Here is a 15,150-nt window from a genome sequence, read left to right on the forward strand (position 1 = left end):
TAAAAGTGTTTTAGAGCTGTCCTCATTAATACCGGCCAATAAAGTGTGTTTCGAAACTTCATCAAGTAGTGTTGTCATTATTCACTCCAAATCTACGAACCTCGTACGAACGTGAAAGAAGAAAATAAAGTAACAACTAGTGTCAGAAAAAAAAACGTAACAACACAAATAAAAGATTAATTATTGCTGCGAATTAATTTGCAGTATTATTCAAATTTAGAAAGCATATGTAAATTAAATGCAAGTATCTAAAAACATGAAAAAATATTTACAATACAGTGAATTTTTTACAGAAGTAAAAATTCTTAAATATGTTTGGTGCCGCCGATTGCAAGCAAAAAAATGAGGTACATTGCCGATTGCAAGCAAAAAAATGAGGTACATGTTATTGCTATCCCATATGCAAAAGTTCAAAGCTGTGAGACTGTTCGTTTTTCAGTTATGCGAGATACGTACATACGTACGTGCGTACAGACGTCACGAAAGAAATCTCTTTTGAATCCATTTTTAAATCCATTTCACAATCCGTTTTGAGGGAAAAAGAGTTTCTTATTCTGTCCGTGGGTACAGATGTCCCGCAAATACACCGTTCAAATGGATATGATAGCTGCCAAAATGGATATTTTCTTTGAAATCTGATACTCGAAATTTTTCGCTTCCTTTACTTCGTATAAGGAAGTAAAATTCAGAAGAGTATTTAAAGCGTTAATAGAAATTTAAATGAATACAACAAACAAACAAACAAAACCCTCTGTTTATTAAGTATAAATATAGAAGGGGAAATAAAAAATAGCAGTAATTGTAAAGTTTTTTGCCATTTTTATACTTTAAAAATAATGCTTGTTAAGTAGCTCAGTTTTTGAAGTAATAAAAACTAATAAAACATTTCCGCATTGCTAATATTTTAAACTTATAGCTTGTATTCTGTACTTTTATTTTCTGTCATTTTGTACTATACATTAGAAATTTATCAAATTTGTATTTCAAGGGATTATGCGGAAAATATGGAGCAGTACCGTAATTCTGTAAGAATTTAAATTCGGAAACTTCTGCAGCCATCAGAGTAAAGTCCTCTTGTCCTTCTTTTAAACCAAATACATTATACAAAGTTCCCCATTTGTATTTCTCGTAAATCCAAACAAAAGTCTGCTTTCATTATGTGCTGATATTTTTTGTTTCTCTTCGTAAATAGAAATGAATAAAAAAAAATAGGAGCTCAGGGAAAACTTTTTTATATCTTCTCTCTTTCTTCAAATTTAACATTTACTGGAGAGTTTCATATTTTCAACATGAAAATAATTAGTTCTTTCTATGAAATGTTTAAAAAAAAAAAAAATCTTTGGCCATTTTTTGATAAACAAGAAATTTTTCCATGACAATGAGGGGGGGGGGAATTCCTTGGAAAAAAGAAAGTTTTATACATATACCAAATAATGACACAATTTTAAACCCGAAGTTAAACGAGCTTCAGTCTCAGTTTGGTATCTACGTTAAATAAAGGATTTTATATATAATCCTTTCAGAAGCAGCATGATGAAAGATAATTATGATCATCTCTCAAAATGAGTGAATCCCGTTTTGTGTCAGAGTTGAGATACATCTTTTACAGTAAGCATTTATAAAGTTTAACAAAAAATATTTACAATATAACGTAGTAACGTTTCTCGAAATGAGAGGAAATTGACAGTACTACTTTTCCAGCATAATTCTGATAACTACTGTATGTCATCTCGGTATTAGTTACGTGCAGACAAGTTTCACCACCATGAATCTTAACTCGGCCAAATTACAAAGTTTAGTAATTTTCTTTGGCATCATAAAGTGTAATCAAACTTTAAATAGACTGCCAGAGACTTATTGCTAAGTCTAAAGTAACAACTGATATTTGAGAAATGTGTAAAAGACCCTTTATTTAAAACTGAATAAAAACAGTCGGCCTGTTTTGTGCTTACAACACAGCCAACAACTTGTGGCGAAGTAACTTAAAGCAACAGTAAGTCAAACGTAAAATTGAATTTAAATAAGCTAGTAGCCAAAGGCTAGGCTACACAGATCAATTAACGAGAAGTTGGCTCAAAACTTAACCGGCGTGGATATTCAAATATAGACAACTATAATGCAATGCCGAAGACTGCAAATCTTACCTGATATAGAAACCTAGTTATGTGCCCCCCGGAGGCAGAACATACTCTGTCTTACAGTCTAAAACCTCATCTTAAACACAAGCGAACTAATTTGCATTCTAGCAGGAAAACGGAAGGGAGAAATGACAATAAGGATACAAAATATAACAAAACTGGTTAATTAATAACATCAAAGTTCTTTAAAACGTAAGAAGTATTTTCTCTTTCTCTAAATCCTTAAAGGTACACTAACCTGGGCTTTCTTTCATGCCCACAGTACATCATGCTGCGTGTGCGGTACTGTATTGGATATTAGGCAATCTTCTGATTGGCTCTTTTCGGATCCTACAGCTTATCTTAATTTTTGTAACCCTTCATTAAATGTTGGACACCAGCATGCAAATGTCTCTGAGAAGCTGAGTGGATGGAGCAATGATAGTTCAATTTATGAACAATGATAATTAAATTTAGGATATATTCCCGGTAAACAAGCCGCAGCTGCAAGTACGCTTTTGTGTTTCCCCCGTGAGTGACATGATACGAGTTTAGAAAATTCTCCAAGAAGGCATCTCTCACCTTAACTATTATGCTTTGGCGTACTTGGTGAAACGAAGAAATCATATGTTATGTAAATACCAGGCAGTTTCTTTCGGAATCTCCTTTCACAAAGTTCACTAAATTAAAAAACTTTCGAGCACATTGATATAAAGAATTGCGTACATTTATCATGAACGCAAAACTTCTGTGATATAAATTTACTTTGCAGTACTAAAGAAGAGCTTTTAAAACTTCTACATTAGTCCTATAAAATCATGATTTTCTAAATACGCCTCTCCGTTTGTAATTAATAATATTTATGATATTGCTTTAATTTCTTCTTTTAAAGCGTTGCATTTTTATGATACTCCAGCGTAAAGCACAAAATAATTTTTATGTAGAATTACATGACTAGCGCATGTTACATGTGCTAGCTAAGTATTAAACATATAGAAGCGCCTGAGAAACCGCAAAGAAAGTTTCTCGTCAAAAAAAAAAAAGTATTTTAAAAATTAGATGGAATTTAATTTACTTAGCAATAAGAAACATGCTTAGTTGCAATTAAGCTTAAAATCTATGACTAACTAACTGTAACACCGGAATAGCTCATTCATAAATATTATGCGCCATTCAGTAGATAAGAACATAAGTAAAATTTAAATTAAAAAAAATCTTAATGACAAAAATCTTAATTAAAGTAGTGTGTAAGAATCTTAATTAAAAAAAAAAGAAAGAAAGAAAGAAAATTAAACTAAGAAGAATTAATCCGCTGTGGAATAATCCAACATCATTCATCATGCTAGATTAATAAAGAAAATTTTAACCACTAAACATAAATTAAGAAATATGAATGATCGGAATGATCATGCCCTTCTGTTAGTAACAAATAAGTAAAAATAATGTCTTGAAATGTATGTAAATCATTATTTCTTTGTCTCGCGTAATATGAAGAATTACTTAAAATTACTTGACGGTTTCGTCTAGGATTTAAGGTGGTCTACTACAGCAGCATTACAATACTAAAAATTTTTTTACACGCAGAATCGCTAATTAAGAAACTATGTTGCGTGCAATTTGGCAGAAATATAAAGCAATAGGTCAGTTTTCGAATCACAATGTTAGAATCAGGTTTGAAATGAAATTTACTTAAATATTATATTTTAAAAAAATTAGTTTGAAATACGTAATTTTAATGTGTAGTTTGGAAAGCCATCAATAGATGGCGCTACAAGTTAAAATTTAACATTGTAATCTTATTTCTGCAAAAATTCACGAAGTAATTGATTTTGATATCAGTTATAAATCATATTTTTTTCTAAATAATATTTAGAAGCGTTTCATATATTCCTTTATACACAGTTTTCACTAAACATTGTCAGCTGTCAGCAGAATGACGTTTACGGCAACCCTATTGCATTGCTATTCCGCACTCGTTTTGTTTACATTTATTTGTACTGTGGTCAGTTTGCAAAAAATATGCGAAAATATCAAGGACGACCGAAAAAACATCCTGGTTTTAATAAAAGATCCAGAATTCAGCGTAAACGTCGAGCTCAAGAAAAAAATATGAAATTAAATTCCCGAGATGTGGAAGATTCCGAACAAGCGGATGTTTTCGAAAGGTGAGAAATAATTTATTCTTTATATCGACTACCCCGTGTTTATGATTTCGTAGTAAGTTAATTCCGAAGTAAAATATGCGTATTTTTTTTATTGAAGGTCAGAAATTATTGATACAACTGCATCTGTGTCAAAGGAGAATCATTGCCCGGATGATTTTTTTACAAAGTAAGTTTTTTTTTTTTTTTTTTTTGTATGTGTGTGTATGAGGGGATGCTAATAATTGTTCAATTCTGTTATAAGAATTTATTCCTCCATTCACACTAAATTGTTGGGAAATATTGAAAGGGTAAATTCCAATTCACAAGGAATTGCTGAAATAATTGAATCTTTTCAAAAGTATGAGCATGTTCTTGCGATCTAAATTGAATTCACCATCATTACATGTATTATTGGAAATTTTATAGTCATATGTTTGCTACGAAATGCTTTGTCAGTTACCTATGGTATATTTTAACAGGTGTATGCACATTTATTCATGTGCTCGCTGTTCAACTTGCTTTTTTTTATTATGTCATTTACTTGGATGTTAAAACTTTCTTTTAGCGTTGGAACATTTTATGATCATTTAGTAAAATTTATATATAAATATATATTATTGCTTGTTTATTTATGGTTCTGTGTATTTGTCATGTATGCATGTTGTGAAGTGTAGTTTTTGAAAAATATGTCACAAATGTTAAATTCCACCAAAAGCTAAATTGAATTGATATTGGGATGCAGGTTATTAGAAAATATCTGCTGTGTATTTTGAGCGTAAACCAAACTAGTGCCAAGAATGGGACCAATACGCTCAGGCTTGCTTAGCCTTTTTGCCATTGTCCAAATTGAATTATCTCCAGTATAAAGGGAGTGAATGCTTTCTCTGTATAACATTAAAATATCCGTCTGATCAAAAATCTACCAATAAGAAACTTTTCATATGTTATGTGACAGACTTTCTGCAAACAGAAGTCCTCAGCTCTGTTCTTGTACATGTTTTTTAATTGTGGTTCAGATGTGTAATTCTCAAAGGAATTCTTCTCATAGGAAGATTATCTGAACATTTAAAAACTATATTCTGCTTTTAGGGGCCTAATATTTTATGCCCCTAAAATTAATATTGAAATTTCTAAAATGTTGAAAAATATGTCATCTGGATTCTGTACAAAAAATATAATCCCCTTTTTCATTTCTGCATTTGCAATTCCTGCATTTTCTTTATTCCTACATTTTTTAATTGGAAGGAATTTCATTCGCAGAGCCCTCTAATTTATTCTTACAAATCATGTAGTAATGTACCATTTTAGATAGATATAAATAACACATTTTGTAATTTTTCTAAACTGTGGTTATACAGCATGATATAATAGCTACACAGGGTATGGCGAAACAGTATACAGCAATATCTGTCGCACTGTCTGAGATGGGTGGTAGTCATACATAGCTTAATGCTTAAATTTGTTATGTGTTATTTATTTATTTATTCATGTTTTTTTTTTTTTTTTTTTTTTTTTTTTTAATTATGTTATAGCAGTTTATTTCTTTCATTCTTAGGTCCGGAAGTGAAAAATTTGACTTTTCTACGCCAGAAGTTACAGCTAATGTTCCTAAGACAAACCAGGCTTTCCTGAGGTAAGTTGGTTTATTTTTAAAATAGATATTAGCTGTGCATGATATTACAGTTACTTAATTATGGTTAACTAATTATGTATTAATTTAGAAGTCAAGCAACCAAAATCAGCGTTATATTTTCAAATAGTGAATATTTCAAAATATGATGCTGATTTTTGTTGCTTGACTCTCAAATTAATACTTGGTCGGTGTGTTATTGTATCTTAATTAAACTAATTATGGTTCTTTTCTTCTCAGTTCTGATCTGGACATTTCAGTTATTGACTCTGACGTAGAAGGTAGAAATACAAGCTCTCTTTTGGGGTAAATATGTATTTCTCTATGCCAAAATTAAAATGTCATCATTTATGTTTTTCTTTTATGGTGTTACATTATGTTGTTTACATACTGATAGCTATTAAAACTGTTAAATATAATATTGTAGCTATCAAAAAGAGGGGGATGAATTTGATTTGTACCAAATTTGGACGTTTTGCATGAAAGAACTTGAAAATAAAAGATTTTTTTAAAAATATATTCATTGAAATCAGTGAAATTTTCAGTCGGGACACTGAAGCAAATGAAAATATTTTGGGGTTTGATTCTTTTGATGGGAGCCTCATCAATAAGCCTACTATCTTTTTTAAATATTGCTTCTTTTTCATTGTTTTCATGATGTTTTATGTTCCCTTCATGAAAGAGATTTTTAATAATTTAAATTTTGTTAATAAAATATAACAAAATGAAATCTGTGATTATGTGGCTGTTATTTTTTCCATATATATTTATTTGAGGAAAACCACAAATTTTATTATTTTACAGAATTTTTAAGAAAAATATAAGGATAAAATTTTTTAAATAATTCTGATTACTACCTTTGCTTTCCTCTCATAATGTGCCTCAAATTAGAGCAATTAGACAACAAATTTAAGTCGTGATCTTTTTTTCCAAGTTTTTTTTTTAGGCTTAGGAGTATAAATTGCTTATCCCCACAAGACAGTGCATCTTCTTAGTATGCCATCCTAAGGCTCCGTTCACATGATGGTATAAATGTCATAGACGCATAATCATAAGGCACAAAATGTGGGAGTTCCATTCACACCTGCGAGAGAGGGTCTAAGCCATAGCCAATTAGAGAAGCTAAATTTGTGCATGCATGTATGTGTCTACAGCTTTCTCTCTCAATAGGTTTTATGTATATGCTCTGATTGGCCGACTCTTATATCAAGTCGGCACAAAGTTGAAAACTTCAAGCTTAATGCCCAAACTAGTTTTTGTGACATAGCAAGGTCTGACTACAAAGCGTTGTTAGTTGGGAATTATGACATTTATACAACGGCTTGAATAGAGCCTTAGAAAGCCATTTGGTAACTGAGTTATCCACCATGAAAGAGTTATTCTTGCCCCTCTGAATTCAGTCTTTACTGGAACACGAACATTTTATACTCAGGTGTAGAGGCCCTTCATGTGAAACCTCCGGCACACAAAGTAGTGACTAATATTGCACGAGCAAATGACACTGCGAGCATGGAAGCAGCAGTTGTGAAGATGACTCATCTTCTTGTAGTAATATACTGGTAATCCAGTGTATTATTATTGTTAATTTATTTGCTATCTGTTGCCTAAATTTCCTAAACCTAATTGCGAATGGGCTGCCTGCATGGGCGTTTTCATGGTTTTCCCCGTGTATATGAGCCATTTCCCTTAGAAAGTCCTCCATGAAAGCATTCCTCCTCTTAGGAAGATCAAGTGCTTTGCTGTCATCAAATAAGCCAAATTTAAACCTAATTTGTAATATTTATATATATTAATTATATATATGTATATATATTGTATATATATATATTTTAGCTTGGAGTCTGAGCCTCTTCAGGAGAACCTTAATGATGAATTTCTGTGTCCTGATTCACCTTTAATTATCGAAAGGGAAGATCGACGAAAGGCAAATCCATTACCATCTGGCAGAACAATTTGCAATATGTCTTTTGTAATAGTGCAGGCTAGGACATTAGAGCAACATTCCCTAAATTGTAAATTTGGAGGATCATTTATTTTTAACAAAGTGATTCGACGTGGTCTTGTCACTACATATAACTATGTATGTGATAAAATTTTATGTGGGGAAATGGCAACAATTTGTTCTGATATGGAGAAAAGCAGCCTAAATCAGCTTGCAGTATTAGGTGCGTTATCTACTGGCAGTGGATTTTCACAAGAGGAGGAAAAGTTTAGCATCATGGAAATTCCGTATATGAGCAACTCGACCTTTGCTTCTTGTGAGCGAACTACTGGCAAAATAATACAGGGATGTGCACAGGAAACTATGTGTGCTGCTATAGAAGAGGAGAAAACGCAGGCAGAACTTCGCAATGATAAAGATAATGATGGTTATCACTGTATAACTGTCATTGTTGATGGAGGTTGGTGTAAAAGAAGCTATGGGCATGGTTACAATGCTTCAAGTGGCATATCTGTTATTATAGGCATGGTCACCCAGAAAATTTTGTTTGTTGGAATTCGCAACAAAGTGTGCCTTATATGCAGTGCTATTGAAGATGGCAAGATGCCAAATAAAGTGCACCTTTGTTGGCGAAATTGGAATGGGCCTTCTACAGGTATGGAAAGCAGTGCCATTGTGGAAGGTCTGAATTATCTCCAGTGTGTTCACAAAATACGTTGTACTCGACTTGTTGGAGATGGAGATGCTAACACAATGGCCAAAGTGAAAGAAAGCGTTTCATATGGAGGACGAGTGATCAAAGTAGAATGTGCTAACCATGCTGTTCGAAGATATCGCAGAGCTCTTGAGAAACTTCAGCAAAATACTGCGCGCTTCCCCGGGGCTAAAGGAATTGCTGCCCGTAAATTGCTGAAAATTAAAATGCCACTGTTAGTCAGAGGTGCTAGAGTAGCTATAAAAGCTCATGCTTTACCTAGCCATTATCAGCACACACAAGAAGCTATTGATGCATTAGTATCTGACTTGAGAAATGGGCCACATCATATATTTGGCAAGCATGATGCTTGTAGTGCTTTTTGTGCAAAGAAAGGTGCAGAGTTGGACAGCACATACAATGAAATTTTTTCCTCGGGTATGTTGCAAGCTATTGAAGCAGAAGTGGGAAGAGTACTGATATCGTGTAGCAGTACTCTTATTTGGAATGCCACAAATAATCCTGCTGAAAGCTTCATGAGTCAACTGTGTAAAACATCTGGTGGAAAAAGAGTTGATTTTTCCAAAGCTGGTGGCATGAACAGGCGTGCGAGTATTGCTGTCATGGCCTATCAAAATCCAGCACAGCAGTGGCAAAAAAATGCACAAAAAGCTGTAACAGGAAGTAGCCCCAGGACTCCAACTTTGAAATTCTTAGCTTCCAGAAATAAGCGCCATGTAAAACGTCTTGAGAGACGTAGACTTTTTGACACTGAGAAGAAAAAGAGAAATATGAGGAAAGCAGGACATATTCAGCAAGGTGGGGATATTTCTTATGGTGATTTTCCTGAGAAACCAGACCTATCAGATGAAGCATATGAATTGGCAGCTAAAAATTTTTTTATATCAATTGAAGTTCCAAAAAAAGATTCTCTTGAGGCCGTAACACGTGGACAGTCATCATCTGAAAGATGGCGTCATGAAAGATCAAGAAGAATATCATCATCCTTTTTCAAAGATGTTGCTGATAGGCGTCCAACAACACTCAGTGCTGCTTTAGTGAAACGTATCATATATAATGATAACGTTTCAACTAAAGCATTAAAGTATGGCTTGGCTAACGAAGCAGTAGCCTTAAATCAATACAAGGAAAAGCACATGGGAAAAAACATCAGACGTTGTGGCCTTTTTATTGATCCTAAATATCCCTTTCTTTGTACTTCGCCAGATGGATTGATAGACGAAGATGGATTACTTGAAATAAAATGTCCTTATACAGCCAGATTCTCAGCAGACTTGTCAGACTTTTTCAGCAAGCCTAATTCTGTTGGTCTTCGGATGGATGCTGATAATAATCTTTATTTACCGAAAAGCCACAAATATTATTTTCAAATTCAAGGGCAGTTAGCCATAACAGAGAGGAATTGGTGTGATTTATATATATGGTGCAGAGAAGATGCAATCACATTAAGAATACCCGAAGACAAAACTTTCTGGATCAGTTTATTTCCAAAACTCGAAAAATTTTACGTGAATTGTATTCTTCCTGAGCTTGTTGATTCAAGAGCACCAAGAAAAATGTCTCTTAGAGAACCGAAGTATATTGTTGATGCTAGAGCACAGAATGAGAAACAAAAACAGGCCACTGCTTCTGTAAAACAAACACAAGAAAAAAGAGAAATTGAAATTTCAGAAGCAGATAAAATTATTTCATCTCCTAGAAAGAATGCAGGAGAGAAAAGAATCAGGAAACCAAAAATTATTTTTGATTTGTAATCAGTAACAAGCCAAGCCAGCACACCGTAACATTTTCTACGTCTGAATAAAAACTATGCCTGCAACAAAGCATTATGATTAAATCCATACCTAATTAGAATATTACCCCATTTCTCTAAAAAAAATATGTTCAAAAAGTCTCTGCTTTCAGTAATAGATACGTCTGATCAATTCTGCCATAATTCTGTAATCAATACTTGAAGCTAGAATCTCCTGTGCTGCACTGCTTTCATGATGAGTGCTTTTCATGATGAATGAAGTAAAATGGGGAAAAAAGGCGGCAGATCGTTCACCATTTGAAAAAGGGGCTTATTGTTGGTGCACATTTAGTGGGGGCATCGATTTCGAATCCTTCTCTAAAAAATGTAACTGCAGTTCGAGCATAGTTTTCAAAGACAGTGATCGGCGGTATCTCCGATGAATTGTACGGCAGAACACGGATTCAACTATCACAAATCGTCAACCAAGGCTCTTCCCAACAAATTTCAGCTAGAACTATGCGCAGCGAATTGCAGAGGGATAGGAATGCATAGTTTTGGTGCCTGTAAGAAAATCACTCAGTTCTGCCGACATGCAAGACTTCATTTTCAGTGGTGTCGAGAAAAGACACTGGACATCTGAGGATTGGAAATGGGTAATGTGGTGGGATATTACATTATGTATTACATATTAAACATAAGTTATGGGTTACCTCATAACTACAGAAGGTTCCTGTTCGCTGCCAGAAAAGGTTGAAGTAATCTGCAATGTAAATTACCGACAATACATGAGCTTTGTTCATTTATGGGCATGAGAAAATTTTATCGATGCTTTTTGAAAAATGCTGCAGAAACTCAAGGAGTCATACACGAAATGTTAAAGGGTGATAAAAAAAGATCATTGTAAAGTTCCATGCACAGATGAAGGTGTTTAGTGTATTTAATTATGGCAAAGCACACTAGGGCTATCTGCCTAAGAGAAGGGATGCCTTCGTGGAGGACTTTCTAAGGGAAACTGGCTCATATACACGTTACACATGGGGAAAACCACGAAAACGCCCATGCAGCCAGTACGTTCGCGGGATTCGAACCTCGGACCGAACTACCAGTGTTCAGCGATTTTACCGCTCTGCCGCTGGTAGGCCTGCACAGATGAAGGAATTCACCAGTTTGAGAAGTGCAAATCTGATTTAGTCAATGGTGCCCTTTTGTGTTTCCCAATGGATTACCCTTTGTGTGCAGATACATCAGACTTTCCTATAGGATCAGTATTGCAGCAATTGGAAGAACAAGAACAAGACTGAAAACCTATTGTGTTCTACTCTAAAACATTAAATAATGCACAGAAGGTTTATAGTACCTATGACAGAGAATTCTTAGGAATATATCTTTCTGTCAAGCATTTTAAACATGTATCGGAAGGACGCAAATTCATCATACTTACTGATCACAAGCCACTGTCATATGCATAGAAGCAAAAGAATGGGAAGGCATAACCCAGACAACAACACCAACTTCAGTATATATCGGAATTTTCAACTGATATTCAGCATATTGATGCCAAAGAAAATTTAGTTGCAGTTGAAGTAGTCTCAGTTACTGGCTATGAAGCAGTAGCAGATGCTCAAGAATATAATGAAGAATTGCAACATTTAATGACAGGTAGTGCTTCACTGAAATTTAAATCATCTACATTAGCATTTTGGAAAACATTAAGATGTGACAGCTCAACAACCAGTATCAGGCCTTTTATTTCAAAGCAATTTAGACAACAAATGTTTCATCAAATTCATAATTTTGCTCCTCTGGTATCAGGACAACTGTCAACGAGATGACTGAAAAATTTATCTTTCCAAATATAAAGAAAGAAATTCACGAATAGACTTAAAGTCCTGTTAATTGTCAAAGGAGCAAAGTCAACTGGCATACAAAATCTAAAATAGCCGAGTTCCAAGCACCTCATGCTAGATTAAGTATTGTGCAAGTTGACCTGATTGGGCCATTACCACCATCTGCTGGTAGGACGTATTATCTGACATTTATTGACCATTTTTCCTGTTAGGGAGAAGTAGTTTCTTTACCAGATATCACAAGAGAAATGGTTGTCAAAGCATTTTACAATCATTGGATTAGCAGATTTGTTGTGCCTAGTTCCATAATCTCAGATCAAGGAAGACAGTTTGAGTCGCAGCCTTTCAAGAGCCTTGCAAAAGTATGTGGTGCTAAAGTTTTACGTTCCACTCCATACCACCCACATTGCAGTGGGAAAATTGAGCAGTTTCTCAGAACTTAAAAAAATGCAATAAAGGCTCACAGCAACATCAGATGGACAGAAATCCTTCTAGGATTCAGAGTTGCAATATGTCCTGATACTAATCACTCTGTAGCTCAAATGGTATATTTTATGCAAATAAGGTTACCATGTGAGTTTTTCGACTACCTACCACTAAAACTAAACCTGAACCATTTGTAACAAATTTACTGTCTTTTATGGATCAGCACCAGTTTATCAACTGCTAACAAACATAAAATATTTATGCATAAAGACTTGAGATCATGTTCTCATGTGTTTGTGAGAACTGATCGTGTGAAAAAGGCACTTGAATTTGCTTATTGAGGGACCATTTTTTTGTGGTGAAAAAATATGATAAATATTTCCGAGTCTTAATTAAGGACAGACAAGTTAACATTTCATTGACAGACTGAAACCAGCTTATTTGTTACTTTCGAACAAATTACTAGAAACAGTGACTAAAAATAAAAAACCATTTCACATTTCATGTACCCAAAATTCTGATATTGTACCTAACGTCAAATCTATTATTCTAGATGGTATGAAAATCAGAAAATGTGTTGGATTTAAGGACTAATGTTTTGTATATTTTGCTATACTTCATCATCTTCTAAATATTAGTAAATATATATCTGCATTAGTGATAATCAGCTGTGAGCACATAGTGCACCATCTGCAACTCATTTGGGTATAAACTATGCTAGTGATTATAATGTCCTTGCTTTTTCCCATATGCCATATGTTGCATGAAATTTTGTTATATGAATCTAGCTTCCTGTGAGGAATTTCTGTGATCTTTCTAGTATGTATGGTCAAGAATTAGGCTTGTGATATACTGTCATGATTTTGCCCACATGTTCCCTGAATATACTACCATTTCCTTAGGAAGACTTCCAAGAAGAATACTGTTGTGAGTTCTAAGCCTAACTATGGTTTGGAACTGTTTATAATGAATTATTGGGATTCTGCACATGTAATGTGGATGCAATTCTATTTCCATTTAGAAGATTTTCTGCAAAGGCAATGCTTTAGCTGTGAGATAATTCTGTTTTGGAAATAAAACTGATATTTATTTAGATTTTTGGTATTTATAAGGCAGTTTATCAATAGCAGGTAGCATCTTGCCTCTTTGCTTTGATCAGGGCCTGTGCAACCAGTGGTAGTCAAAATTTTATAATTTAGCAGAGGGCACTGAGCAGCAAAATTTAGAGGCAAAAAAATGTTTAGAACTTACGAAGACATCAGCCAGCAGAATTTAGGATATGCAGAGTTTGCACTGAGTGGCAATAGTGCCATATGTTACATTTGCTATCTGCTTTATTAATTTGTGAAACAATTTCAGCTGCTTGAAAATGCATTTTTCTGTTAGAAATTTGTATTTCTTGCAATTTCTTTTTTTTTGGGGGGGGTCGAGAATATGGTGTTAAAAATATTTTATCATTTTCTTTTTTTTTTTCTTTTCAGGTGAAAATTTTGTGCATGATTTGGCTTTCATTGAGACGCCTCTGGGTCAGGAGTTACTAAGGAAGAGAAACTTACATGCAGGTTGAAGGATGCAGTGTCAAATGTATAAGGAATATAAAAGATGCTGTATATTAGTATAAGTTTGAATAACCATAATAAAAAAATTTCTTGAAAATTGTGTTTTTTCTGCGAGTTATTAAAATTGGAAATAATTAATTACAATATTTATGAAAATTTTCGAAAATAAAAATACAAGTAGTATTTAAAAAGTACTGCAAAACTCATTTTTAAGTAGAAAAATTATTCTCAGATGAAATTCTTTATGCAAAAGGATTCGATTATGCAAAAGGACTTTTTTAGTATTTGAAAGGTTCATTTGAACCCAACAACTGAAACTAACGTATCCCCAGTTTATTGATACCAACCATTTTGTTGGTATCAATGAACCCACTACTTTCTAAAAGCATTTCTGTCAATTACTAAGGGCTAATGAACAAGTGTTGAATTCTCAAGATGAATGTTGCCGAAACAGAAAAAAGTGTACTTCAGAACATTCTGCAGTAGCTCAAACAAAGTCACGGACCTCATCTATACTGTAGTCAGAGAGAAATTATTCCCCTTCCTTTTCTTTCAAAAGCTGAGTTTCCAAACGCACAACGGGAGGCCGTTGCTAAAAGCTGTGGAACCAGTTTTATAGCTATTTTTAGCAACTTGTGAGCTGTTTTTCAGATAACACAGTAAATCTCGGGGAGGGGGAATTTGAAATCATGATCACTGCCGGTACGGCAGAATTTACGTACAGCAAAATTGTAAAATTCAGCGAAGCATCAAGCAATAAAATTTTAGAATTTTGTGGGAAGGGCACTTGACAACAGAATTTATTGCGTACAAAGTCAGCAAAATGCATAGCGCCGTACCTGATTCATGATACAGCAGTATTCATTACCAATAGCAAACTTGTTTGAGGATAAGTTCGAAAAAATGTTTTCTAGTTGTTACCTAAAATCGGTAAACAATAATCTTTGAAAGATTATTCGATTATATCGTTACTAATATGGTAAAAATTTGAAAAGCAATCAGAAGCCGTATCTCTAGGGTCTTCAAGTCACGATT

At 33.9% G+C, this 15,150-nt stretch overlaps 1 protein-coding gene across 1 annotated transcript in view; it reads left to right on the forward strand.

Annotated features, from left to right (window-relative positions):
• The window catches only part of LOC118205376 (uncharacterized), a 32,162-nt gene extending 17,459 nt beyond the window's left edge, over positions 1–14,703 (forward strand). The window contains exons 2-5 of the mRNA XM_085810245.1: positions 4,380–4,448; positions 5,817–5,894; positions 6,132–6,197; positions 14,038–14,703. Of these exons, the coding sequence (XP_085666371.1) occupies positions 4,380–4,448; positions 5,817–5,894; positions 6,132–6,197; positions 14,038–14,041 (217 nt within the window). The 3' untranslated portion in view covers positions 14,042–14,703. The remainder of the gene's footprint in view (positions 1–4,379; positions 4,449–5,816; positions 5,895–6,131; positions 6,198–14,037) is intronic.
• Positions 14,704–15,150: the final 447 nt, after the last annotated feature.

The sequence above is a fragment of the Stegodyphus dumicola genome, chromosome 2 (genome assembly GCF_044657685.1).
Source record: "Stegodyphus dumicola isolate Sdum_Otavi_A_Nest chromosome 2, ASM4465768v1".
Taxonomy (NCBI): Eukaryota; Metazoa; Arthropoda; class Arachnida; order Araneae; family Eresidae; genus Stegodyphus; species Stegodyphus dumicola.